The 26,371-nt window shown below is 39.1% G+C and overlaps 4 protein-coding genes across 4 annotated transcripts; 2 read left to right on the forward strand and 2 right to left on the reverse strand.

The window, feature by feature from the left end:
- Positions 1-9,552: 9,552 nt before the first annotated feature.
- Positions 9,553-11,730, forward strand: J7337_007795 (uncharacterized protein; the record flags this gene model as incomplete). The annotated part of the gene is made up of 1 exon (XM_044825422.1): positions 9,553-11,730. One exon carries the CDS (start codon positions 9,553-9,555, stop codon positions 11,728-11,730), a length of 2,178 nt encoding a protein of 725 aa, XP_044681079.1.
- Positions 11,731-12,845: 1,115 nt separating this feature from the next.
- Positions 12,846-14,956, reverse strand: J7337_007796 (uncharacterized protein; the record flags this gene model as incomplete). Its single annotated transcript, XM_044825423.1, has 2 exons — positions 12,846-14,240; positions 14,291-14,956. 2 exons carry the CDS (start codon positions 14,954-14,956, stop codon positions 12,846-12,848), a joined length of 2,061 nt encoding a protein of 686 aa, XP_044681080.1.
- Positions 14,957-18,618: 3,662 nt separating this feature from the next.
- Positions 18,619-22,689, reverse strand: J7337_007797 (uncharacterized protein; the record flags this gene model as incomplete). Its single annotated transcript, XM_044825424.1, has 3 exons — positions 18,619-21,804; positions 21,841-22,329; positions 22,378-22,689. 3 exons carry the CDS (start codon positions 22,687-22,689, stop codon positions 18,619-18,621), a joined length of 3,987 nt encoding a protein of 1,328 aa, XP_044681081.1.
- Positions 22,690-23,115: 426 nt separating this feature from the next.
- On the forward strand, positions 23,116-26,205 carry J7337_007798 (uncharacterized protein; the record flags this gene model as incomplete). Its single annotated transcript, XM_044825425.1, has 2 exons — positions 23,116-23,992; positions 24,056-26,205. The coding sequence occupies 2 exons, from the start codon at positions 23,116-23,118 to the stop codon at positions 26,203-26,205; spliced, it is 3,027 nt and encodes a 1,008-aa protein (XP_044681082.1).
- Between the last annotated feature and the right edge of the window lie 166 nt (positions 26,206-26,371).

Below are 26,371 nucleotides of genomic sequence, written 5' to 3' on the forward strand. Positions count from 1 at the left end.
CTTAATCCTAGTATAATTAGTATTTCTATTATAGATTAAGATAGAAGTTATTAGTTTTTAATAATTAGTAAGAAATTTATAAATAATATATAATATAACTACTAGGGTTATAATATAATCTCTCCTTTCCTTTAGGTTTTATCCTTAAGACTATATTTATCTATTTATTTATTAGTTTATTTTAGTATATGCTAACTTAGACTTATATTATTTTCCTATATGTCTTACTAATTATTATATTAGGTTATATTTCTAAAGCTAGATATGCTAAAACCTTTAAATCTAGTTCTCTTATTTAATATATTTATATATTTAGTAATTATATTATACTATATTCTTATTATTTTTGCTATAGTTTTATTTATAAAGCTAATAAAAATTAAGCTAATTAGTGCAGAAATTATATTAAGGCTAAGGTAGTCTATAATAGTTCTAGTATTATGACTTTTTATAAGTTTTTTTATATAGTAAAGTGTTTTTTAATTAACTTTATATTAATTTTATAGTTTTTAAAAATATAAAAAAGTATAAAAAGTTAAAAAAAGATAAGGCTAAGGCTAAGTAGGCTCTTAAGGAGGCTATAGCTTATCTTACTTATATATAAAAAATAAAGTATTATCTTAAGGAATAGGGTAATAAGTTATTTACTTATAGTATATAGTTACTAGAAAAATAGGGTAGTTTTTCTATTAATAGGGCTAAATCTTTAGTTATTTCTAAGGCTTAGTCTTATAAGGTAGTTAATATTATTAACTAGAATTCTATTTTTAGTAATATTCCTTATTCTAGGTCTAGTAAAACTTTTTTAAGAGTTATTAAGTATTAATAAGGTATTTTAGTAATTCTTATATATTTTTACTTTTTAAGTAGTTTTTTTATTTTATTAAGTATTCTTTTTAACTATTAATTTTATATATACTTTTAATTACTTCTATTTTATAGACTTCTAGTCTTAAGATTTCTTATAGTTTATTACTTATTTTAATTTATATTATATCTACTACTAATTTAAGTAATAAAATATAAAAGATTAAATAGAGCCTAACTTTTAGTAATAAGTCTAGTTTATAGTTATTCTTTAAGATTTTTTATAATACCTTATAAAGTCTAATAAATTTATAATCTAATTTATAACTTAGTTAGTTTATCTTAATATTTTTTATAGCTAAGTAGACTATATCTCCCTTTAAGAAAGTTAGTCCCTTTAACTGTTTTAGGTTATAGTAATTTTTTATATATTTCCTAATAAATTCAAGTTTTATCTTTATTTCTTTATATAGGTTTTTAAGGTTATTACTTTTAAGTATAGTAGCTAGGTTAATTAATTTTTCTAGTTATATATTATAATATATGTTTAGCGTAAATCTAAAATTAGTATAAGCTAGTATAAGCTTTATACTTTTATTATATATAGTATTATAAGCAAGTTAGGCTATTAGGAGTTTTTTAACTTAATTATTCTATTTATAATTAATATAATACTATAGGTACTATTTAAGTACTTGATTTATTTATTTAGTTTATCTATTAACTTATAGTTAGAAAGCGGTTATAAGCTAATAGTTTAGTTTAAGTTATACTATAAGCAATTATTAAAAGTTTACTATAAATATAGGTCTTCTATTAAAAAGAATTTCTATAGGTAACTTATATATATTAATAATATATTAGTAAAAGATATAAGAAAGTTCTTTTATATCTATAGATTCCTTATATAATAAGTAATATAAGAATTTTATAAATTAATTAACTATAACTATAATACTATTATAGAAAATTCTAGTTAAAGGTTCTTCTAATAAGAGTAACTTTATAATAAAGTCTATTATAATTAAGTCCTAAAGTTATTATAATACTAGTAAAGGTTATAATTATCTATAAAGTTTATATTTTTATACTTTTATTTTAGTATATAAGTTATATTATTTAATAATATATTTAATATTTTTTCTTTTTACCTTATACCTTTATTTTTATAGTCTTTTTATTATTTTATTAATATTTTAGTATCTATATAAAAGATATAAATAAAATTTATAAAAGAAGTTATATTCTTACTTTAATATTATACTTATTTTGCAAATATATTATTTTAGGTAATATATTTTATAATACCTCTAGTTATTAACTTTTCCTAGCTAGTCTCTAGAGTAGTTATTATAGATATAAAGCTAGAATTATTAGTTATTAAGCTTATTTTAGTATTTAACGATTTAATATAAGTATTTAATATACTTTTCTAATACCTTATTTAAGATATAAGGTTTATTATAAATAAAAGGTATATAGTATTATCTTTTAATCCCTTTTTATTAATCTACTTCTTTTCTCTATTTATATTTATTTATTATTAAGTTAAATTTTTATTTTTAGTATTTATTAAGTTTATTTAAGTATATTAACTAGTTACTGCTATTAATAGCTATTTATATAATAATTTTTATAAGTTATATAAACTAATATTCTCCTTATTTATTAAGTTTTAAAAGCTGCTCCTTTATTTTAATAGTACCTATATTAAGGTCTATTTTTTAGCTAATAGTATCTATATATCTATTATTAATACCTTTATAATATACTATTATAAAGTTAAATTTATATAGGTATTTAGTATAGTATAGTTATTATTAATTTAGCTTTTATATTATAGTAAAGTAAGCTATATTTTTATAATTAGTAAATACTTTTATAAGGTATTTATTTCCTTTAAAGTAATATCTAAATTCCTTAAAATAGTTAATAATAGCTAGGAATTCCTTATTATAGATAGGGTAGTTAAGTTTTACTTTATATATCTTATAAGAATAGAAAATAATTAAATATAGTATACTATTATTATTATATTATCTAATTTATCCTCTTAAGGTAAAGTTAGAAGTATTAATTTTAAGTTTAACTTACTATTCTAGGTTAAATATGACTAGAACTGGTTTACTAGTAATAGCTAGCTTAAGCTATTTAAAAGCTTTCTAAGCCTTAGTGTTCTATTAAAAGATATAGTTTTTTTTAGTAATCTCTATAAGTAATATAATAATCTTACTAAAGTCTTTAATAAATTATTAGTAATAGTTAGTAAATCCTAAGAAAGATTATATTTCTTTTACTAAGGTAGGTATTTTCTATTTAATAACTACTATAATTTTTTATTTATTTATTTTAATTTTATTATATAAGATTTTATATCCTAAGTATATTACTTATAACTAATAAAAATAACTTTTTATAGGTTTAATAAGTATATTAGTGTCTTATAGTATTTTTAGGACTTTATAGATATATTTTATATACTCTTTTTCTATATTAAAGAAAATAAAGATATTATTTAGGTAATAAACTATAAAGATATTAAAATACTCTTAAAATATATTTATAATTATATATTAAAATACTATAAGTATATTAGTTAAGCTAAAAAGTATTACTAGGTATTTAAATAGTCTGTATTTTATTCTAAAGGCTATTTTCTATTTATTACTTTCTTTAATTTAAATAAGGTTATATATAGATTTAAAGTTAAGGGCTATAAACTATTTTTTACTAAACAGTTAATCCTTAAGTTTAATAATAAGTAATAATAATATTTTATCTTTATTAATAATCTTATTAAGCTATTAGTAATTTATTATAAGTTAAAGTTTATTTATATTAGGTTTTAGTATAAATATAACTAGGTATCTTACTAAGGATTTTAATAGTTTAATATACCCTTTTTATAGTATATTATTTAACTATTCTTTAAGTATATTAAGCTTATCTTAGGATAGGTTATAGATAAGGAAGAATTTTAGGTTCTTTCTATCCTTTAATATAATTTTAATATTATAATTTATATATTATAGTAACTTAATATTAAGTTCTTCTTAAAATAGTTTTTTATAAATATAGTATTAAGTTAATATATTCTTAAGTTATTTATTAGCTTCCTGCTTAGTAATCTATTTTATCTCTTAAAGATTATAATTTAGTTATTTAAACTATTTTTTAAAAGTTACTATTATTTATTTAATATATTTTATTTTACTTTTATAATACTTATATTATATTCCTTTTAAAATAGATAATATTTTATTACTTTAGACTTTACTACTTTTTTTAATTAAAGTTTAAGATCTTATATTATTATTATTTAAATTATTTTTATTATTTAAAGGGTAATCTTTATAAGTTACTTAGTTAGTTCTTTAGTTAAATTATAAGTTATAGCATTTTAGCTATAGATATTTAAGTATTAGGTTATATTTACTAATAGAGATAATATTAAAGTTAATTCTTTAATTTCTTTTATTTATAAATACCTTAAAGTAATTAATCTTTTAGGTTATTTATCTATTATTATAATTATAGGTTCCTCCTTTTCTATTAGTTACTATATATAGTTTTTCCTTATCTTTTTATAGTAGCTTAAGATTATTTACTATATTAAGGGAAATGTGATTTATATTAGCTTTACTATCTATAAGTATGCTTAGCTATTTACTTTTAATTTTAACTTTTAGTTTAAAGTAGGTTTATTAATTATTTTTTATAATTATTTTTAGAGCTTTTATAAGGAGTTTGTTTCCTTTTATTCTATTATTTATCTAGCACTCTATTATAGATAGCAGTAGTCTTTTCCTATTTAAAGGTAATTATAACTATATTTATTATTATAGTAATTAATATTATTTAGGTATTAGTAAGTTAGTTTATTTTAGTATTTAGCTTTTATTTATTTAATTTATTTATTTACTATAATATTTTTACTAATTAGTTATATTAATTTTTCTTTATTTAAAGTTTTACTTTATACTTTTTCTAATTAATTAATTTCTATAATAGTTTTATAAAGTTCTTTATTTAAGGTTTTTTCCTTATAGTCTTTTTTATTATAAACTTTTAATCTCTATTAGGCTATATAATATAAGTTTTAGATATAGTTTAGAGCTTATTCTTTTACTTTAATATTTACTGTAAGTTTTATTACTTAAGTCTTTTTATACCTTTTAGTAAGTTAGTATCCTAGGGTATTAATAATTAAGTAAGGTTTTTATTCCCTATATTCTTTAGTCTATACTAGAAAATAGTTATTTATTTCTTTATTTTACTTATATTATTAGTAATAGTATTATATATAAGATATTTATAATATCTACTAATAGTTAAGATAGTCTAGGTACTTTTAAAGGTTTACTTTAATTTAGATTTATTTTTTTAAAGTAATTAGGTTTTTTACTTTATCTTTTATATATAATTAAATATAGATATTATTATCTTATTTTATAATAGCTTTTTATTTTATAAGTTTAGTATATTTAAATACCTTACTATATTATATATAGTTTCCTTTTTTATTATATTATAGTTTAATATTTATATTTTAAATAATATAGTCTACTTATTTTCTAATTTTTATAGCTTTTAAGTTTTAGACTATTTTTAAAGCTAATATATAGTTTAAATTATTAAAATATTAATTTAGTTATTTTAAAATAGTTCTAATTAAGATCTTGTCTATTACTAAATATAGATTATATTAAATAGTACTTCCTTATATTTTTATAAATACTCCTAATCTAGTAAATATTTATACTAGTATATTATTAAGTTTCTAATTAAATTTTAATATATTAGGTTTATTATCTAGGTTAGGATTAACTTTCTTTCTTTTTTTAACTATATAAATAGTATATCCTTATTTAGTATATTATTATCCTAGCTTAAGAACTAGATTTTATTTAAGTTTAATTTTCTTATTTTATTTTACTTTTCTTTTTTATTATTTTTATTACTTATTTTCTTTTTTTTTAAATTTTAGATTTTCTTATTTCTTTATATTATATTTTCTTTTTTTAATTTTCCTTTTTTCTAGTATTTAAGTTATATATTATAAATTAACTAGTAAATAGCTTAGTTTAAGTTATTATTTTTCTATAATATCCAGGTAATATTATTTATATATCTATTATTTATTAAAGAATAGGTTATATATAGTAATACCTAGGTTTAGGTTTTATATATAAGGTATTCTTTATATATTATATTTATCTTTTTTTATTATATTAATAGAGTGGGTTACTATTTATAGTTTTTTCTTTTTATTAATACTATTAATATATTTCTTACCTTTAGGTATAAGTTAGTATTTCTAGTTAATCTTAATAGGGTTTTTATATTCTTAATTATAGTATCTCTTCTTACTACAGTTTTAGTAAGTAATCTTAGATTTATCTTTCTTAATTACCTTAATAGTTATAGGCTTTAACTTAATTCTATATAAAGTATTATAGTTTTATTATCTCCTTTAGTTAGTATTATAGTAAGGTTTATTTCCTTATTATCTTTAATTACTTTAATTATTATAGATTCTCTATTAGAATTATATATTATTAATATAAATAGCTTATTTAATATAGTTAATTAGTATTTCAAGTCTTTCTTCTTTATAGAGTTCTACTTAAATAGATTCTTTAAGTCTATTAAAGAATAATAATATAAGCAGATCCTAATTCTATCCTAGCTTAGTAATAAGTTAAAGGAACTTAATTCTATACTTAGATACTAACTTAGTTTATTTAAGGATCTTAATTTTTTATTCTACCTAGCTTTTCTTATTAATTAATCTAAAAGCCTATTATAGTATCTCTTTAAAAGCTAGGTAGCTTTTATAAATCTAGAATATTTATAGTAATAGTTTATATTCTAGTTTAGTAGTTATATCTTCTAATATAGGTTAAAATTATTAAACTATATTCCCTTTAAGTTATCTTAAGGTATATATAACTCTATTACTATCTTTATTAAACTAGTTTAGAAAGTAGCTTATAAAGGCTTAGTACTAAGTAAGGAATATAGATAGTTTTATTAGGTTTCTATTAAAAGGTTTAGGTATATTAAGTTTAAGGATTTTACCTGCTTTTTTACTACTAGTAGCAGTAGTAATAAGTTAATATATTTCCTAAATAGCATTCTACTAGTTAATAGCCTACTAAGCCTATAGCTAGGTTACTTTAGTAAGTACTTATTAAAGGTTATTTATTTTAATATTTATATTAGTTATTTACTAATATAGCTATTTAATATTAAAGTTAACGCTATTATTAAAATTATTATTTATATTTATATCCTATAAAGTAGGAGTATTATTATTAGGTATAGTATACTGCTAGGTAGGGTTAATATTAATAGCTATTATATTTATATTACTTAGTATTATATAATATAATTTAAATAAGAAGCTATTAATATATAATAGTTAGGTCTAACTATATTAAACTAAGCTATATTTAGGTTTATTATTAGCAGATTATATAAGGTATAATACTAAGCTTATTAAAGTATTATATCTCTTAATAGTAGATTTAATATATATTAAGCTTAATTAATATAAAGAAGTTTTATTAATAGCTTAGTAAGCTAGAATCTATAGAAGTGCTAAATAAGTATCTTTATATATTAGCTACTATAATATATTAATATATTAAGGTTTAAGGACTAAGATATTTAAATATTAGTCCTAGACTGTAATAGTAGATCCTTGGTCTTAGTATAATTAGTGTTTCTATTATAGACTAAGATAGAAGTTATTAGTCTTTAATAATTAGTAAGAAATTTATAGATAATATATAATATAACTGCTAGGGTTATAATAATATTCCTTTCTATTAGCTACCTTTATAGTAGGCTTAATAGCTATATTAAGGTTATAGTAAGTTATATAATAGGCTTAATTATATAGCTACAGGCTATTTTATATAGGCATTATATTAGTAGCTATAATAGATATTAGTAACTATAACTAATAGTAAAAGGAAAGTTAGGTCAGGGAATATACTTTATAATAGGTATACTAGGCCCGGTTATAAGGGTTAATTAAAGATATCTTAGTCTTTTAACTAGGGTAAAGGAAGAAGGTTGATATAGCTACTAAGGGGTAAACCTATAGGCAGTACTTATACTGCTTAGTTAAGGCAGCAGTTATATTACTTAAGGTAAATAAACCTTAACTAATTTAAAGCTTTATAATTCTAGCTTATTATAAGGGCCTTACTATTTAAGCTATTATATAAAAAGTTAAAAGCTTAATAGCCTTAAATAAAGCTAATAGTAATTAAAAAAAAAAATACCTAAGAAGAGGATATAGTTATATAATCTACAGGTTTTATATAATGTTTAGTATTAGAAATAGAATAAAGATAGATAAAACGAAAAAGAAGTCACAGTTTATTAATAGAGCTGCGAGATCAAGGATAATGTTAGAAAAAGTAGTTCAGTAGTCTATGAAAGCTAGACTACCTGAACTGTAATCATGAGCCGCCCGCAAGACACTATAATGAGCCAAATATCTATCGCGCTTTGCTACTTATTATAATTAGCAGTTGACAATGATAGTGCTTACTTTATGCGTGGGTGGCAGGCCAACAGACGCAGATAGATAAGTACATGATAAGAACGCCTCAGGTCGTGACTAGAGAAAGTGCACATTTATTGCTGCCCTAGCGAAAACAGGTCATATCATCAGGGCCTTCAGGTCGCTTCACAACATTAAGGCAACTGATTATACTGTATTGGGCTTTTTTTCTAAGATATCACATTTGAGATAGTAAATTGTCTGGACTTTTCAAGAGCAAGGGTTTGCAAACTACAGTACATTAGGTAGTGCTGACAGTTTGTACTGTCTCCGGCATCTAGCACCTCTAACAATAAGGCACTTGAAATCGCAGTAATGACGTCTGGCCAGTAATATCTGTCCACGTGGATAAAAGAGCAGCTGATGCAACCCATAGCCTCAGAAATCTGCCTTGTGAATTCACAAGCAAACACAAAATCTACATATAGGTTAATCAGAGCCCTAATATTTTAATCGACTTTCTCAAATTAATACTCCTATAGAGCCTTCATTTATATTGTCTTCTTAGCTCATATACCATGGATCCTGTCTCTGTGCTTGGCATTGCGAGCGGGGTGATTACTTTTGTTGACTTTGCGACGAAAGTCATATCAACCAGCAAAGAAATATTTCAGTCCACGCAATGTGCTACGCTTGACAATTGCACCCTCGAGGACGTTTGTGAGAGGCTCCGCAATCTCAGCGCGAGACTAGAAAACCAAGCCAAAGGCTTGTCAAAGCCTCGGGAGGCAAGTGGAATATTGAGCAGGAAACAGTATACTGTCGATGTTGCAGAGCTTCAAGATATTTCTAAGAAATGCAGAACCGATTCTGAAGAACTCCTTCAGCATCTTCAGAGTTATAAAACGAAGAATTCAAAGTCCAGACTTCGTGGAGCTATCAAGGCCGCCTTCAGGAAACAACTCAGAGAGGGAAAGATTACTGCCATGAAAGACCGACTCGAGTATGCACAACGGATAATGTCATTGCAGATCAATGCAATCATTTGGTTAGTAGTCTCTTACAAGTTCCCGCCCTTAATGTGTATGAATGTGGGCTTTCATGATTAGTTGCCTGTTTACGTTGCTAATGATATTCCATTCAGCCAACAGATCTCAGATACCAACACAACTATGGAATCATTGACCCTGGAAAGTTATCGGTTAAAAACAGATCAACAAACCAACATGAAGTCCATCTCGCATGCTTTAGACGATATTTCGGAAAGGCTCAACAACTTGAAGTTGAGAGAGACCGACCTCATCAAAGCCAAAGGCCGAGATGGCCAAAGTCGAGAATCTGTCTTTTCTGATGATCAGATAGAGGCTTTGAGTCAATCAGTCAGAGAAATTCTGACTATTGAACGAAACGTTTCGGCACAGCATGCAATCATCAAGACCGTGCGCTACGATTCTTGGCCTATGCGGCATGACACGATTCACGAAGCACACAGAGAGACTTTTCAATGGGCGTTTAAATCAAAAGTCGCAAGTTGGTTACTTAAAGGAGACGGTATCTTCTGGATTTCCGGCAAACCTGGCTCTGGGAAGTCAACACTGATGAAGTTTATTGCCGACCATCGAAATACTAGAAGATATCTAGAAAAGTGGGCTTACCCTCAACCCATCGTCACCGCGTCGCATTATTTCTGGGCGGCCGGAACCCCAATGCAAAAGTCCCTGCAGGGTCTTTACCGATCTTTGCTCTACGACATCTTTCGGAGACTGCCGTCGTGTATCCCTATTGCCACCCCAGAACGATGGGCCACCGTCTTGTACGCCTCTCAGGAAAGGCTACTTGATCACGACGAACCATGGAACTTGGCAGAACTGTCGGCGGCTCTGCAGAACTTGGCGAAATCTAGGGATCTTCCTGCAAAGGTATGCATCTGTGTCGACGGTATGGACGAGTTCGACGGCGACATGCTGGAGCTTTGCGAGATTCTCAAAGCATTCTCTCGTTCATCACACATTAAGCTTTGTCTATCTAGTCGTCCATGGAACGTTTTCAAGGACGCGTTTGGATCAGAGCTATCGAAACTGATATACATACACGAACTAACACACAACGACATTCACAATTTTGCACGAGACGAGCTGCAAAGTCATCCGCGGTGGATCACAAGTACTTGTGGAACGGACGCATTAGAGAGAGAGGCGCTTATTGAAGCCGTCGCTATCCGCGCGGAAGGTGTTTTCCTTTGGGCATTTCTCGTTACTAAGTCGCTGAGAGAGGGTCTATCCAATGACGACACTATTTCGGACATGCAAGAGCGACTGGACAGCCTGCCGAGGAGTCTCGAGGACCTTTTCAAGCACATTCTGGAAACCGTGGACCCGATTTACCATCCTAAAATGGCTGGTATGTTGAGGGTTACTGCACAAGCGGTAAACCCTTTGCTACTCGACCATTACTGGCATTATGAAAAGGGATTTGAGAAACTTCAGTACGCCATTCTATGCCCGATATACCCTTATTCCCACGGGCAGATCTTGACGCTGCGGGAACAAGCCGGCAGGAGGATTAATGCCATGACAAAGGGCCTGCTCGAAGTGAGGAATGGACGTGTCGAGTTTCTTCATCGGACAGTGAAGGATTATCTGGGCACTAAGGAGGGAAGCAACTATATCGATGAGCGCATAAGGCCCAAACATAGCATCTGGCTATCAATCCTGGGAGCATTCCTCGCCCACATGAAAACCACGACATACGCCACTACTCAATTGGCAGGAATCGTCAGACACGCTGCAGGACAAAACACGGGCCAGTGTATCCGGGATCTCCACGAAGCATTCTTATATGCAACATTAGCAGCGCGAGCGCCAGACGATGGCAGTCAGGTTGTGAAATATTTGGACGAGTATGAAAGATCACTCCAATACATGCAAGAGACATCCCAAGTTACTGTGGACGCATTAACGCCATACGATCGAAGACTGCCATTTAGAGAAGAGCTACTGAAGCACAATCTCCCCTTCTACCTCGAGAAAAAGCTTGAGCATGACCCCGACTATTTCGAAATATTCGACAGATCACCACTATTCGCCGCGTTGATGCCCATTGTTCCATGTCCGTTACCGGAGCGGCCCGATCCTTGCATACGCATGGTTGAGATTCTGCTTCAGAAGGGGATTGATCCGAATGATCCGATGACAACAGGCAAAACCTTCAAGCCTCTTTCGCCGCTGCAATTATTCATCAGCCGAGAACTTGAACACACAGAAGGCTATAACAGCTTGGTTGCTCTTCTCGAATCATATAGCATAAATCGTCAGCTCAAGACTACATTGAAGCCTAAGAAGTTTGAGGAAGCCAAGCGAAAGAGTGAGGGAAAATCTAAACATCGGGTAAAGAGACGTAAGTGACTGAGTGAGGAAAGTCGGCTTATGAGACGGTTCAGCACAAGAAGTAATATACATTAAACGACGACCCGAGATGAAGGAGTTTCGAAAAGGGAGCCAGTTGCGATAAATGGCCTACGGTAGACTCAGCCAACATCCACATACGGAAACTCGATTATTAGTGTTTTATATTGGTTGTTCGTACGAGGCTTGACGCCCTGTTCACAGGCATGCCTATACGAGATTATCGAACGTGGTCACGGCGAACAAGGATCTGTGAATGTAAAGCGTCCTTGTCTGGAAGAGACATACTATGAACAGTTTAATAGGGATTCAGTACACGTCGTGGATATCAAGAACAACCCGCTCCGCGAGTTAACAGAGATTGGTATCACCCTTGAAGACGGGACTCATCACGAACTCGACGTCATCGCCGTCGCCACCGGATTCGTGAGTTCTTTCGTATGGGGTTATGAAATTAGTCCCCTAACTTTGGCAGGACGTGTCTACCGGCTCCATGACCCAGCTAGGGGACCCAGCTATCCAAACATGTTCTCCATCTACAGTGCCCAGGCCTCGACCCTACTCAGTAACGGTCCGACAACAGTGTAGATTCAGGGCCGATGGGTGGTCGATGCCATTATCAAGATGAAGCGTGGAGGCGTCTAATACATAAACCCCAATACTGAAGCAGCGCGTTGTTGATCTGAATAACGCTACTTTGTTCCCTACCATCAAGTCTACGTATATGGGGGCAATGTCCCTGGCAAGGCGTTTGAGCCTCTGGCTTATGCTGCCGGTCTCCCGGCTTACAAGAATGAGATCCGAGCTGCGTTGGTCGTTCAATTTTGGATGGGACTCGGGTGACTTGGGCGGTACGTCAAGGTAACTAGGGATTGTGGCCACGCCTACAAGTGGTTGTAGTAGCATTTTCAGCTCACCTGGCTGCCGTGTGGCGGTTGGTCATGCCGAATCGGGCAGTCGTTTATGAAGTTATGTTTAAAATTCTCACTTTTTTATACTGAATCTAATAATAATCTTAAAGATACCTTCAAAGTGCAGGGGCGCTGGACATAGTTGACAAAGGCAGGTTTCTAGACTGCTGTATATGGCTCCCATGGAGGCATCGTTATACATGTCTACTCAGGCTTGGCTCCTCCAAGTTTGTCCTTCGTTACCCCCCATTGATGCTCATAGCCAAAGTACTTGGATGGCTTTGCTGCATCCTCTGGATGTTCTGCCTTTCCAGCCTTGAAGAAGACCTTGAGGTCCGGCAAATCATCTGTCTTAAGGAGTTGGTTTGGCACCTGGAGCGCACTCTTGTTAGTCCAGCTTGACCTCAGGAAACTAGCGATACTCACAGCGACCGCTCTCCAATGGAGATGTTTAGTCATGTACTCAACAACATGGTCTTTTCCAAGGTGGCTAATTTCCGCCCATCTCTTATCGTCGTGCAGCGCTCGCTGCAGGAGAGCAAGAGTAACGGGGAGCTGACCCTTGGACAGCTGATGAGCCTTCTGCTGTTTCTGGCAGTTCTCGCAGTTCACGCCGTTTTCGTTGCCGCGAGTCCAGTAGTTGGAGGAAAATGTGTGGATGCCGCCGATGTAATCGACGCTAAGCTTGTAGTCCTCGGGAGATTCGGGAATGTCACTTTCCTTGCCGATGAAGAAGTGGATACTGTAGCTGACGCCGTTCAAGGCGAAGCGATTGTAGATGATGTTGATGACATAGTCATTTTCGAGACCTTCAATGTTCTGTGTGGAACCAACCTCGTGGAGAACTCTTCGCAAGACTCCGTATTTCTCTGTAAGTCGCTTCTGAACAAGCTCAAGAGGCGCAGGCCCAGACGAGTTAGTCTCAGGCGCCAGATCCGGGTACGTGTATCCAAGCGTGGTCCAATCCTTAACGCCATCAGAGTTCCAGTGGTTGAACTTGGTATCGGTATGGAATGGATAGAGGTTATCCGAGGGGGTCGGATCAGTACCCTTTGTAGCCCCTGTGAACCACTGATCTTTTCCATTGTTGTTCTGATAAATAGCAAACTGACGGTCCACGTTGCAGTGGTGCAGCCAGAAGATGGGGTCGTACGCAGCCATGCCAAGATCGGACATATGGCCATAAGAATTCTGAGCAGTGCCCTTACACATTTTCCGAGTCGGGTCCAAGGTCCATCCGAGACCTCCGACCATGACGTGGATGTAGTTGTGGATCATCTCAAGAGACAGCCATCCATTTGGCTCCGTCTTACCACTATGTGCAGTAGTAGCGAACTCGGCATAGTTATCAAAGTTGGATGGAACGAAGAGGCGACTGACTTGATCCAAGATTGAACCACAGAGGCCGGTAGGAATGTTAATCGTTTTGCCCTTTTGATCCTTGACTGTCGCTTTGATAACTGCCCAATTGGGGTCTTGTAGGGCCAGATCAACCAAGTGATTGTTCTGAATACCAGCGGCCTCCTCTTTGGTCAAGATATCTTTGCTATGTTTATCGTTACGAAGGCCCCAGCGGCTGGTCCCGGAGGTATAGTCCATCTGTAAGATGAGTAATGGCCGATGAGCGTTATGCTGGGTAGACGACTTACTGGGGGGTCATTGAAGATAGTCCATTGTCCAAGACTAGAACGATCATTGAACAGAGGAACCGAACCCGTGTTTTTGAAGGTTGAGATTGCACCGGTGCTGAACTGGTAGAGCGGGTTGGAAGTAGACATAACAGTCTTGCCATCGAATTCAACGATGGAGACAGTATCTCCTCGAACAACAGATGGCACACTGGGATCCGCAGCCCAATCCCAATATGGCAATCGCCAGGTATCAGCCGCTTCCTGCCATACAGCCTGTTGATCGCCAGTGACCTGAGGCACGATATCTGAGTTCATAATCTCCCAGAGTCGCTGCTCAAACAAGAGCACATACACGCGATGCCAAGTGGGGAAAAGGATAGAGTTATGCGGACAGTAGAAATCAGGGGTACCATCCGACGACGAGTAGTTATTGTTGTAAGACTTGCTTGCTTCCATTGGGACGGGGTCATTGTCCCAGGGAATAGCAGGAAGGCCGTGGATGCCCGCGATCTGGAAGTAGGATTTGACATCTTCAAAGGGTAGGGCCTGGAAGATTTGCAAGGCTCGGATGTAGAGTGAAAATTGGATAGGGTTGTTACTTGCCCAAGCGTTGATTTCAGGGCGCGGATGGACTTGGCCGTCGGCTTTGATTCCGGTGATGGGAAAGGAAGAGAATCCAGACATTGTAATGAAGGTAATTCTTTGAATTGAGATAAAGTGGCTGTTAAAGGTAGCATAAATGCTTACAAGAGGGATAAAGCACCATTTTATGTCTTTCTCTATCACCGGCTGGGCGGATGTACTCATAAGTAAGTAAACGTCACGACGTCGACCTACCCTTGCATTCTATGTTAGAAATATCTTACGATGCCAGCGCATGAGGGAATAGGTTCTAGGCCGCTCTATCGCATTGAAGCGGGACTGGCGTGAAGACAAGATTGAGCTATCGAACATGGCTGATAACTGGTAATTGGGTATGACCATGTCGACTTATGCTTCTATTCCCTAATAAGAACACCCTACAATATCAATGAGCGGGGTAATAAGTTCTGGATCGTTCTTATCACATCGAAGTAAGACCTGCGTGAAGAGGCAATCGATCTATCGAACATGGCTGACACAGCGGTGAATAAGATAAGGGCTGTGGGCGCCAGATGTCCTTTGATAGGAATTGAGGCCGCCTGGCCTCATGAGCCTGCATAGAGCTAGGAGCATTGAGGTAAAATCGCGGTGATGGCATGTCCTTAGCGTGAACCCTCTATCGCGTGAAGGTTGTTCATATACGGAGCCTAAAGCCGAGTACCTTCAATAGAGAAACCGATAAGTCGTCGCTGTTAGGCCCAAAGATTCTGCCACACATCACATTGCTCGCTAATCGTCCAATGGCAATTCGCTGTGAATCTATAGTTTGACTAGCTCCCTTTGTACGGCCTGTCCCGCTTCTAGACTTGGAGTTTCAGCTCTACACTAGAGCGCCATGTCTCAGAGAACAAGCCTAGACCTCGGCGTAGGAAAGCAATTCAAATCAGTCATGCTGTTTCTATTATATGTTGAACCTCAGATATTTCTGTATGGGCGTTATATCGAATTATTTATGCGATCTAGTGATTGATAAGCCTTAAACCGTACCTCCTACATTACTTCCTTTTATTTCAATGGTCCAGGATCATTCTCAGCTTGGACATTTAACTAAGAACTAGCATAAACTTTGTCAAGGGTTTAATAACAGCATGAGTTTAAGTTCCAGCCTGTGGCTTGGTTCTGGTGTTGGCGTCGAGACTATTAAGTTCTCAGCCCGCCTGTTCATGGAATAACTATATATCATCACATGAGGACGTTGATCAAACTTCCACGAAACTAAATCTCTTACCTGGGCCGGCATTCTATCTGAGACTTCGGCTTTGATAAATGCAATATCCTATGTACTTCGTCAGAAGTACTTGTGGGCTTACCTTTTGTGGCGATATTGACTGTGCTAAGGGCTGTAGTGGATAGTCTTGTCATCAATAGAACTGTAGAGGCAGGGGGGTGGGATACCAGCTTCTCATGTGATTCTCCTTGTCACCACTGGCGTAGGGCCCGCGAATGAAAGCGACTTGACAAGCCTGTTGTCACATGTTCTTCAAGGACCACCTCCCATACCTGAGGCAGTCCAGCACCACTTGCCACTCCTCGGTTTTCCACGTTGCTTCCGGCAATAGCCCCAAGAGCAACCATAAGGCGCTTGGTAGTAACAAGCTCTTTCTTCAAATAGGCTGGCAGAAGGCGCAGCCGTCGTGTCAGGATCCAAGTCCTCCTCTTCCATTGGGGCCAGAGATGCTCCCTCAAGAGGATCCAAGGTTCGGTTACAGCCCATAGGATGGTCGGCGCAGAAGCGTAGCTCAGAAGGCGCTACGCCCTCGGGCAGGTCTCCTGGTGCAATACTAAGAATGCCAAGATCGCCACAAATGGCTACTGCACCAGCGGCAGGTTATGCGGGTGTTGCTGCGGAGGAGGCCAATGTGGCATAGGCAAGGGTGGCGAATGCGTGATGGAAGTACTTCAGGATGACTTGTATCTGGAAGATGAAAGTTGGTATTGAATTGAGGAGTTGTTTGTAGAGATGGAAACATTGTGGATCCAATGTGATGAGAGAAGCGAGCTTTATGCAGCTAGCTCAACGTCGACAACTTTTGGTGATGATGGCCCAAAGCTTACCGCTGCTTGCGCTCCATTGAAGAAATAAAGGAATGCATATCGCTGCAGGGCCCGAGCCAGCTCTTAAAGATAGATCAGGAGATGGCCTCTGCAGATGCAGATCTTTATTGTTGCAATATTTGGAGTTTACATATCTCCAAACTGGCTACGATTACGTCCTGCGTATCTTTAAGCACTGCAATTATTGGTAAGGGACAATCCATGCGTCTTTGTTTTCCTGCTCAGTTCCAAAGTTACATACAGCGGATTCTACGATGATGATACCGCCTCTGTCACCGAGCTAGCATGCTGGAAAGGCGGGCGGATCGTCGAAGGTCAAGACTGGGCAATACTGGGCGAAGTAACCTACCAAATAGCTGGTTACGAAGGTGTTGATGGCCCTGACTCCTCGTTGTGTGGCTCCTGCTGGTCACTGAGCTATGGAGATACCAGTCGATCTGTTCTTGTTCTCAACAGTGCCCAAGCTGGATCAGGATTCGAGACATCGCTGACAGTCATGAACTCGCTCACGGGGGGTAAGGTTGAGCAACTTGGTCGTGTGAATGTTACTGCGTTCCAAACGGAGCTTTTGGACTGCGGGGTTGCGACTGAGCCTACAGAGGAGGAGCTCAAGAGGGTTGTAGGAGGGAATTGGTACTCGAACTGGTTTTACAATAATTTTAACTAAGTCTCTTCATCTTTTTATGATATGCAATGAAGAACTTTATACATTTTATGATAACTTATGGTAATTTAAAGTAGTGTATAGTACCACGTCGTCACGCGGGCACCGTGCGCTCGCCTTCTGAGCTACCGAAAAAGGTCCGCCTCGCTGAAGGATTGACACCCCAAAAAGAGCTCAATCTATGTCTCGAGTCTGGCAACGTGTGGCTTGAGTAAGTCCTCAACCTCTTGTCGACGCGCTAAGGTGCAAAATGCCTAAGGCAAATTGCGGATGAATCTCACTCGCGTGGCAATTAGTCGCGATACGATATCCCTCAGGGCTCTAACCTCTGCGCGAGAGAGTTCATATGAGTGGCCAAGTCCTACGCCAAAGTCCCACAGCTGATCCTGCAGGCGGCGATTTGCCATATCCCGTCGTTTGTATGCCCTATACGCTCGCCGTGCGACGGCGTGGGGACTATGGGCGTAGGGACGGGGGTAAAAATGCCCCGTAGTACGCATTGCGCTCGTCCTGGTATTGACAGAGACAGGACTCAGGGGATAACAAAAAATGCTGCGCCATTTCGGGAGGTGAATGCGAAAACTAAAACAAGAATTTCATGGCGAGTTCAATATTTGTTGCCGATTAATTGATGAGAATTTGATGCTGGTATGGGTTGTTGATAAGTTTGAGACTGACAATAGTGGTTGTTTTGTTTTATACCTTCTCAAGCATGACTGAGACTTCCTCATAAGTAATTAACTCACAAGCGCAGATCAATAACTGCCTATTCCCTGTATACTTGTATATGAACTCATTGATAATGATAGGCGATGGCAATGATATTGCTGTTATCGTCTTTTTACAACCCAGTGAGGATTATTATGAGGGCTACTTTAAGCCTTCTCTGGCCAAGTATCTTCAAGTCAGGTGTAACCGACGCTGAGAGGATCATTAAAGAGCTGGTCAAGTCTCTTCATACTGAACCACAACCCCATGTCCGCTTCTAGACGCTATTCTTGCTCGGCCTTAGCAGTAGATATCCATCCAAAGCAACAGCCACCTCGATATCATCTTCTTTAGCCTTCTCGTTATCCGCTCCTACTGTGGCATCGAATCCTTCTCTCAGTGGATTCGTGACACCCAAATGCACATATCTCACTTCACCAGTCAAATCATCAACATCCCTCTCCCCTTTGGTTTCATCCACTACAGGCTGTACCCACTGCCACTCGGCACCAGACGTCGTGGTCGGCATGGTATGCACGGGTACAAGAGGGGCCTTCGGATCGGTTCCATCACTGATAACTTGTATTCGCACTTTGCCGTCTTTTGAGGAGACGGGATCTGAGCCACGAGATCCGATAATAACAGGGCCTGAGCGGAACCAAACGCCGAGATTTCGAAGATCTTGCTCTACGTCATTGCGGTTGAGCTGGGCTTGAACTGCAGGAAGTATCCCTGAGCGTACATGGATTGGAAGGAAGGGATCCAGGAGTACAGTGACGAGAGAGGACTTTAAGGCCTCAGCTTTCCGCTTCTGGTAATTACTTGCCTCATTGGTGATATTGAAGGGCAAGGGCGTACCCGAAGACAGCACGGGCGGATAGCTCGGGGACAGCGTGAGAGGAGGTGCATCACCCGAGTGCCTAACGTTTGGCAAGGTCGCATCGTTGATGGCATAGTCGGTGACAAGGTTCCAAGCCTTGCCAGTATCTGGAGCTGTGAAATACCCTATCAATCCATCTTGGTGACCCAGCATGTCGCCTAGTTTGATACCAAACTCGTATCGAGTGAGTTCGGCGTCTCCAGTCTCAGGCAGGCCAACCCCAGAAACGCTGTCGTTGTTATCTTCATCATAATCAGCAAAAGCCTGGCTCTGCATAGGTGGGGTTGCAAGCTCGATCCCCAATGAAAGGTGTGCGAGAGCAACGGGACGGCCAACAAGAGCTGAAGGGAACTGGGCGAATTGCTGCCATGGGGGTGCTTGAATATGATCCTGAGCAGCAACTATAGTCTCCCAGAGGCCAATGATGAAGGGTGCATGTGACATTGATGCGATCAGATCATTCAACGACATCGGCTGCTGGGACCCTTTCAGTGCCGATAAGTCAACTTTATCCAGCCGAGCCTGAAGCCGGAAGTCATGTTCGTCGCGCATCATATGTGGAAGGATGTCAGAAGAAACGTCAACCCCAATGAGGGAATGCCAATGGACCGATTCGTTGGGCCCAGAGGGAAGCATGGCCTCTCCCTTGAAAGTCCTGTCCCCATCATAGACCTGTATAGATTGATTATGGAAGTTGATGAGCAGCCATGCAAAAACAGCAGTGTCGCCTTCGGCTCCTCCACACAGAAATTCAGCGTGCATCCGAGCATCTTGATTGATTCGTGGACCAAGTTGAAACCATTCACAATCATCTGCTTCATTCTCGGTCGCAAATGCTGTGTTTGGTGAAGCATCACCGTCTGGTTCACACAGTAGCGAAGACCCAATGTGAGGATATAGGGTTGCTTTTGGTTGTTCTGGTCGCGGGTCGTGGGCACATATGACCTGTCCAAAACGGTCAACAATGTTGAACTGCGTCAGTCGTGCTTGGCCGTGGGTCACCGGTTGAAAGAACCGATTCTTGTGATCTACGGCATCAGTGCTGATCAAGGTCTCATACGATAAGCCCTCGTGGCAGGTTCCGTAGGGGGTAACATCAAGACCACCGGATGAGGAGTCCGCTGGACCCCCGTAAAAGATATTGAGAGATTCTGCCTCTGCAAATATCTCTTCCTCTGGAGTAGGCGCCCCCTCTCTCGTGGGTATAGCATGGGCTCCTTGGCAAAGAGTGAGAAGATGATCGGTGAACCCGTCAAGTCGACCAAAGAGCAAATTCTGGCCACTGAGGAACTCTTCTGCAAAGGCCTTCACCGGATCCACATCGCCAGATGCAACGGGGACTGTACGGTGCATCATATCAAGTAGCCCCAGGATAAGCTTCTGACCAGCTGGCTGCAGAATGCTTCGTCCAGAAAACTTACGAGAGCCTAGTGTCAGATCCGATAGCTTCTGGTCAGCGTCGAGGCCATACTGCACTGTGCCGTCATCGTTGTATGTCAATTGCCACATTCTGCTGGGGATGTTGACGTACTCTACCTCCCAGTCCACAAACAGCGGAAGCCATGGCTGACCGTCCCAGCAACATTCTTTCCACGAAGGGTTCTGTAACAGCGTATGCTTGCCTGGTGTCTCTGCTACTATCTCCTTGATAAAAGCCAGCATAGTATTGGTCAAACATTGACGAAGCTCGATCGGAAGCTTGCGGAGCCCACGATGATCGTTGATGTCCTCCCAGAGATCAGTAATACGAGCTTCGGTAGTTGGCGCCCCTTCCTTCACAAAAGGTGTAGCCTCTGTCCATTTTCTGAGGGTTTCGGCGTTTGTAGCAAGCCACGAGTTAAAAGTCTCAGTGTCGATGGTGGTGGGTTTAGAATCCCATTTTTCTGGCCACCCGCTGCCCATGTTTCTGAGGACGAATGCAGGGTCGGTATGGGAAAAGAACTTGCTGGTCTCCTCCTTTTCAAACGGTCCATAGGGCAGTGACCTATCCGAGACCGACAGGATCTGGATCTCTGCTGACCTTATTAAGACGGTGAGGCTTTGCATCTCCTCTAGTAGCCTTTTAGCTCTTGTAGTGCATCGAGTTCTGCGCAGCTCAGAAAGACCGTCGTGGTTACCGATTAGGCTGCGGTGTTTCCACCATTCACAAAATACCAGATGTCTTGTGTACCTTGTCCGACGACAGAGAGCATCCAGATAGTCTTGCATCACGTTCAGCTGGCGTAGCACTCCGTTTTGCTCTGCATTTGGTATGATTGGCTGCTGTACTTGTGAAGACGAGTGACTACCAAACGAAGCTCCTTGTTCTTCCTGTTTCTTGACACGCCAGCAAAATCCCCCATGTGTACCTTTGAAGTTAGTAGCAGCTATTGATGCGCGGCCAAGTTGTGAGTTGGACTGCTGTAGAGATGCATCGCTCTTGAGACTCTCGAAGGCTTCGGCCATGGATGCTTCTTCTGCTGAAGAACCTCTTAACAAGGCAACGCAAGCATCCATCACGTCGTTTCCTACGCCAACTGGCTGCGTGTCCGCAAATAACTGGGCCTTCTCTGCCGCCTTGATCTTACTAGGTGCAACATCCCTCTGATAATGGACAGAATGAAGCGATCCCCAGCATACCAAGACCGGCGTTGATGACTGGCTTTGGGAGTCAGACGCAAGTTCGAGGGCGTCTTTGGCGAAAAAGCCGTAGACAGAATAATTGATCTTTGCGCTCTCGATTGAGCCGGGTTCGCCACCCTCCTTTGTCAAGTCATCATGGAAGCTAAAGACAGCTGAGTTGTAAGGTATGAAGTCTGCGAACAGAGGGTTGCCCGATCCCAACACGGTGAGGGGACTGCGATAATGGGCGGGATCATTTTCTACACCGATCCAATCTTGCGGAAGACGTGAGACCTGCCCCAAAACTGTTTTGATTTGATCTTCCGCTGGAAGGCCCCTATCAATGAATGGTGATGAAACTGACTGGGGATTGCCTCCTTCGTCGAGGATTTGGCTGACACTTCGGACTTTGTTACCCTCTACTAGAAATATTTCTAGAGCCGGAGTATCTGGCTGGGATTCTGCGATGTGGCGGAAAATAAGCCATCTGTCGGGCACCGCTTCATACTGTACATATTAGCGAGTGGTGTATTAGTACAGATGCTTCTGACTCACTTGCACTGGCCCAGTGCTATCCAGACTTTGGTTCACATCTCCATCTGTGGTTCCTAGCCTGAACTGCTTTGGCAGACACCAGTGAAGATATATACCAAGCTTGGACTTGAGAACTTGGCCCGTTTCAATATTTGCTATCCGCGGATTGACGCTCCAGGGTGAAGCATTGCTCAGCTCAATGGGATCCTCAACGTCTGGCCGCGAGTGGAAATCGCCCGACGACAGGCTCTCATAGCGTGGTGGATGAACCGGGGCCAGAAAGAAGCTATCTCCTACGACTGAATTGTTCAGGATATAGGCATCAACTTTCATGCCAATGCAATTGATTGACCGCGACATGTTAACGAGTCTCGATGGCTGGGAGAATAATTACCTGAGGACTCTCTTTTCGCTGGAAGCCTTCCGCAGACTGTACCAATGGCTCAACGTTGACATTTACCTCACATCAGCTGGTTCTTCCTCACAACTCACATGCGGCCTCGTGTATACGTACGAATGTCGAGTCTAGAAGCACAGTGTCAATATTAGTGGATATGTTGTCATTCAATAGCTTGCGCACTATTGATTTTGGTGGGGGGGCTGAAACAGGGTCTATACGGTCAACGTGTGACACGTCACAAGAGCTATCCTCAAGAGTCGGAGGTCAACGCTGCGACATGTGAAGGGATCATATTGCCTTCAAGTCGTCTTGAACATTTTACTAAATCACCAGTTTGCAAACGGAGCAAAGTTGCAACAATGACGAGTTTGGTGGAATTGAAGCCTGGCCAGGCACAATTATTCTCCTCCTTTCAACCTTCTCTTGCCCCAGGGGATTACAAAGTAACAGTCACGCAGGAGGTCATCGTGCAGGATGGGGAAGGGAGGAAGACTCTCTCTACAGATAAGAAGTTCAGAGTCGAAGGACCAAGTCAATATCAACTCCCTGCTGGCTCAATCCACTCCATTTACCCTGGAGAAGGAGAGTCTGTGCCTTCCAAAGTATTGCCTCAAGTCACGCTCAATGACCCTCATATACCATGGGAGCTGAATCCAGACAACGATCAAGACATCTCCAAAAAGCATCTCGATGGATCGCTTATACCATGGTTTGCTCTGCTGGTCTTTACGGAAGATGAGATCAAGACTTTCCCCACCATGGAGGCAAGACCTGCGCCATCTCCAACTCTGTCACTTCGTTTGAGTAAGAAGCAGGTCAAAGAGTTGAAGTCTTCATCCACTCGAGTCCCATTATCCAGCCAAGACCTCGATACAAATTTGGATGATGGCATCAATACTGTTTTCCTTAGCTCGTCGGCATTCCGGGCGTATTTCTCCAAGCAGATGGGTGACCGTGAAGTTGAGCCAGCCATTGCGCGGTACTCATATTTATCGCATATCCGACGATCACGCTCTACAAAACCACGCGATTCGACCACAGATACTTTCAGCATTGCTCTAGGTCACCGATCTGGCCCATTGGATATTGAATCTCCTACCACTGCATATGCCCATCTTGTTTCTCTCATGGGAGTCCCAGGCTTGAGTATGCCCGGCGAGTCCGACCTGACAGCTCTGGTCTCACTGTACTCGTGGTCGTTCACATGGGTAAAAGGAAATGACGCTGAAATTAAAGGTGTGATCGAAAAAATATCGAAAAACGTCAGGCCGTTGTCGCGAATTCTTGAACCGTCAACAGATCAATGGCTTAGACGACGTCTGGAAGCTGGCTACACCATGGTCAAACACCGGACCCAAACGGGAGAGCAGACTGCAGCTCTCTTTCGGGGTCCGCTGATACCTCAGCAACCTCGAGGAGATGAGCTGGACAATGCTGAAGCATCAGGTCATGGTTCCGGGTTGCAAATCATCGACAAAACAACTGGTATCATCGACATCACGTACTCGGCTGCATGGAGTCTTGGCCGATCGTTGGCGATAGAGAATTCGGCATTCACCATGGCTATATCTGCATTACGGATGAAGATCGCTCAACTACAGCGAAAAGGTTCATCGGGAGCATTCTTGGGTGGAAACTCTGAGGCTCCGCAGGAAAATACCCTGCCTGACTGGTATGAGAAGCTCAAGCGGATTTCCCAGGGTCCGGTGGACTCGAAGTCTGTACTGGCGATTGAGTCCCAGTCTCGATGGAAGAGAGCGCGAGAGAAGCTCGATAGGTCGAACCTTGAGACGACGATGCCTGGTTCTGACGCAGAGACAGATGGCGATGCCGTACGCGAGTTTCTAGAAAAAGAGGTTGATATCTTGGTCGATGACAAGGATTGGTACGCAAGGGAACTCGCGGAACCTACACAAGAAGGACTATTTCTTGCCAAAGTCCTCGACTTTGTCTATAATCAGCTTCTCACACTTCAGGCTGTCCCACACAGCTTTATGTTTCCCGAGCCTGACATCCTCGACACTGAAGCCATCCTCACATTCCATGTTGATCCGCTCTGGGTTGATACTCTCGTCGACGGCGCTTTGAGCATCGGGAGCCACAGCACTGTGAATGAAGACTACACCAGAAGCGAGATTAAATGGGCCATCAACCTTTACCTTCGCAGGGTGGAGCTTCGGTACAAGCATCCAAGGATTCCTCGATGGGGAGTCATCATTTGCGGCACGCTTCTCAAGACTTTTGACGATCCTCGCGTCAGGACCGGGAGTTCTGAGGCACCATCTCCTCAATTCCTAGTGAATAAGAAGCTCACTGATAGAGCTTTGCTGCTCATCTTCAACTGCAGGCCATGCGACCTGCTTTCGGGGCTGACGATAACTCAAGCGCCTCACCAGCAGTGCTTCGCTGTAGGCAAGATCCTAGAGGCAAAAAGGATTGAGATTGAGCCAGTTGGTGTTCTTCCGGAGAATTCCAATACTGGTATTGAAGACGTACAGGTTCCGCCCATCGTGGAGGAACTAGGGTCATCAAAGGCGTTCAACTTTCAGACGAGATGTTTGAATCCATCCGAGGTCATGAGAATATATGTTCCGGCTGCTAAGAGCCAAGGGGGCGATTATCCTGCAACTGGATCGTCTGCTCTTCTATCCTTTGCATTAGGCGATAAGACTCAAGAGTTGTCTATCACGATGACAGGAGATCAAGCTGATGCAGGAAGAGAAAAACCACTAGAGCCGTTCCAGCTGAGTCTGAAGTCTCGCACAGAGGAGTCAAAAAACCTTACGGCCATGAATGTGACAAACCTGAAGCCCAGCGCTGGCTCTATCAAGCTTGGATTCAGGGCTTTCGATAAGAAGGAGACGTTGGCAGTGAGGCCGATGGTCGCTGAGAGCTCAGACAAAGCAACTCATTTCTCTGTCCGCACTACGACGTCTACACAGGAGGTATCTCAAGACGCTCATACAAGCACCATCATGGCATCTTGCAGGGTTTTGAAACAGCATTCTTTAGACAATGGATCGCGAGTTGTTGATCTAATCGTTGTTCTGAACCCTACAGAAGTTGAGCCACTAAGCGGCGACAACTTCCAAGGAATCAATGTGTCCTTCCCACTCGCTGAGCTGGTGGATACAAAAGCAGTCACTCCACCAAGGGTAACATTGTTTGGCCAGGATTCTGCTCGCTGGGTGTCAGGCAACGCTTACGTTACGGGGGACAAACCCTGCTTCACTGTCAAGCTACGGCTGCGGGTACCAGATCTGGCAAGGAAGGTAAACTTTGGGTTTCTTCTGAGCAATGTCGTGCTTTCGGATCAGATTAGTGATGATGTCTCGGTTAGGGTCGAGGAGGAATACGGCATGGAAGGGCATAATCTGAGTGGCCGGGGGCCGCAGACAAGACTGGTAAAGCAGACATGTTCGATTGGAGGCCTCAAGATCGCCGAGTAGTCGCCAAGAGACTAGATCAGTATGTGCTCGGATGTTATCTTTACACTTGGTCGCGCGCTCGGACTTCCCCATCTCCCGTAGCAAATGCACGCAGCCTGAACAGGATGTTTTGCCATGTGTAAGAACCCCCGTGAGCGCACTGTGAGGGGTGCTCATGGTCCAGACT

The sequence above is a fragment of the Fusarium musae genome, chromosome 5, assembly GCF_019915245.1.
Source record: "Fusarium musae strain F31 chromosome 5, whole genome shotgun sequence".
In the NCBI taxonomy this organism is placed as follows: Eukaryota; Fungi; Ascomycota; class Sordariomycetes; order Hypocreales; family Nectriaceae; genus Fusarium; species Fusarium musae.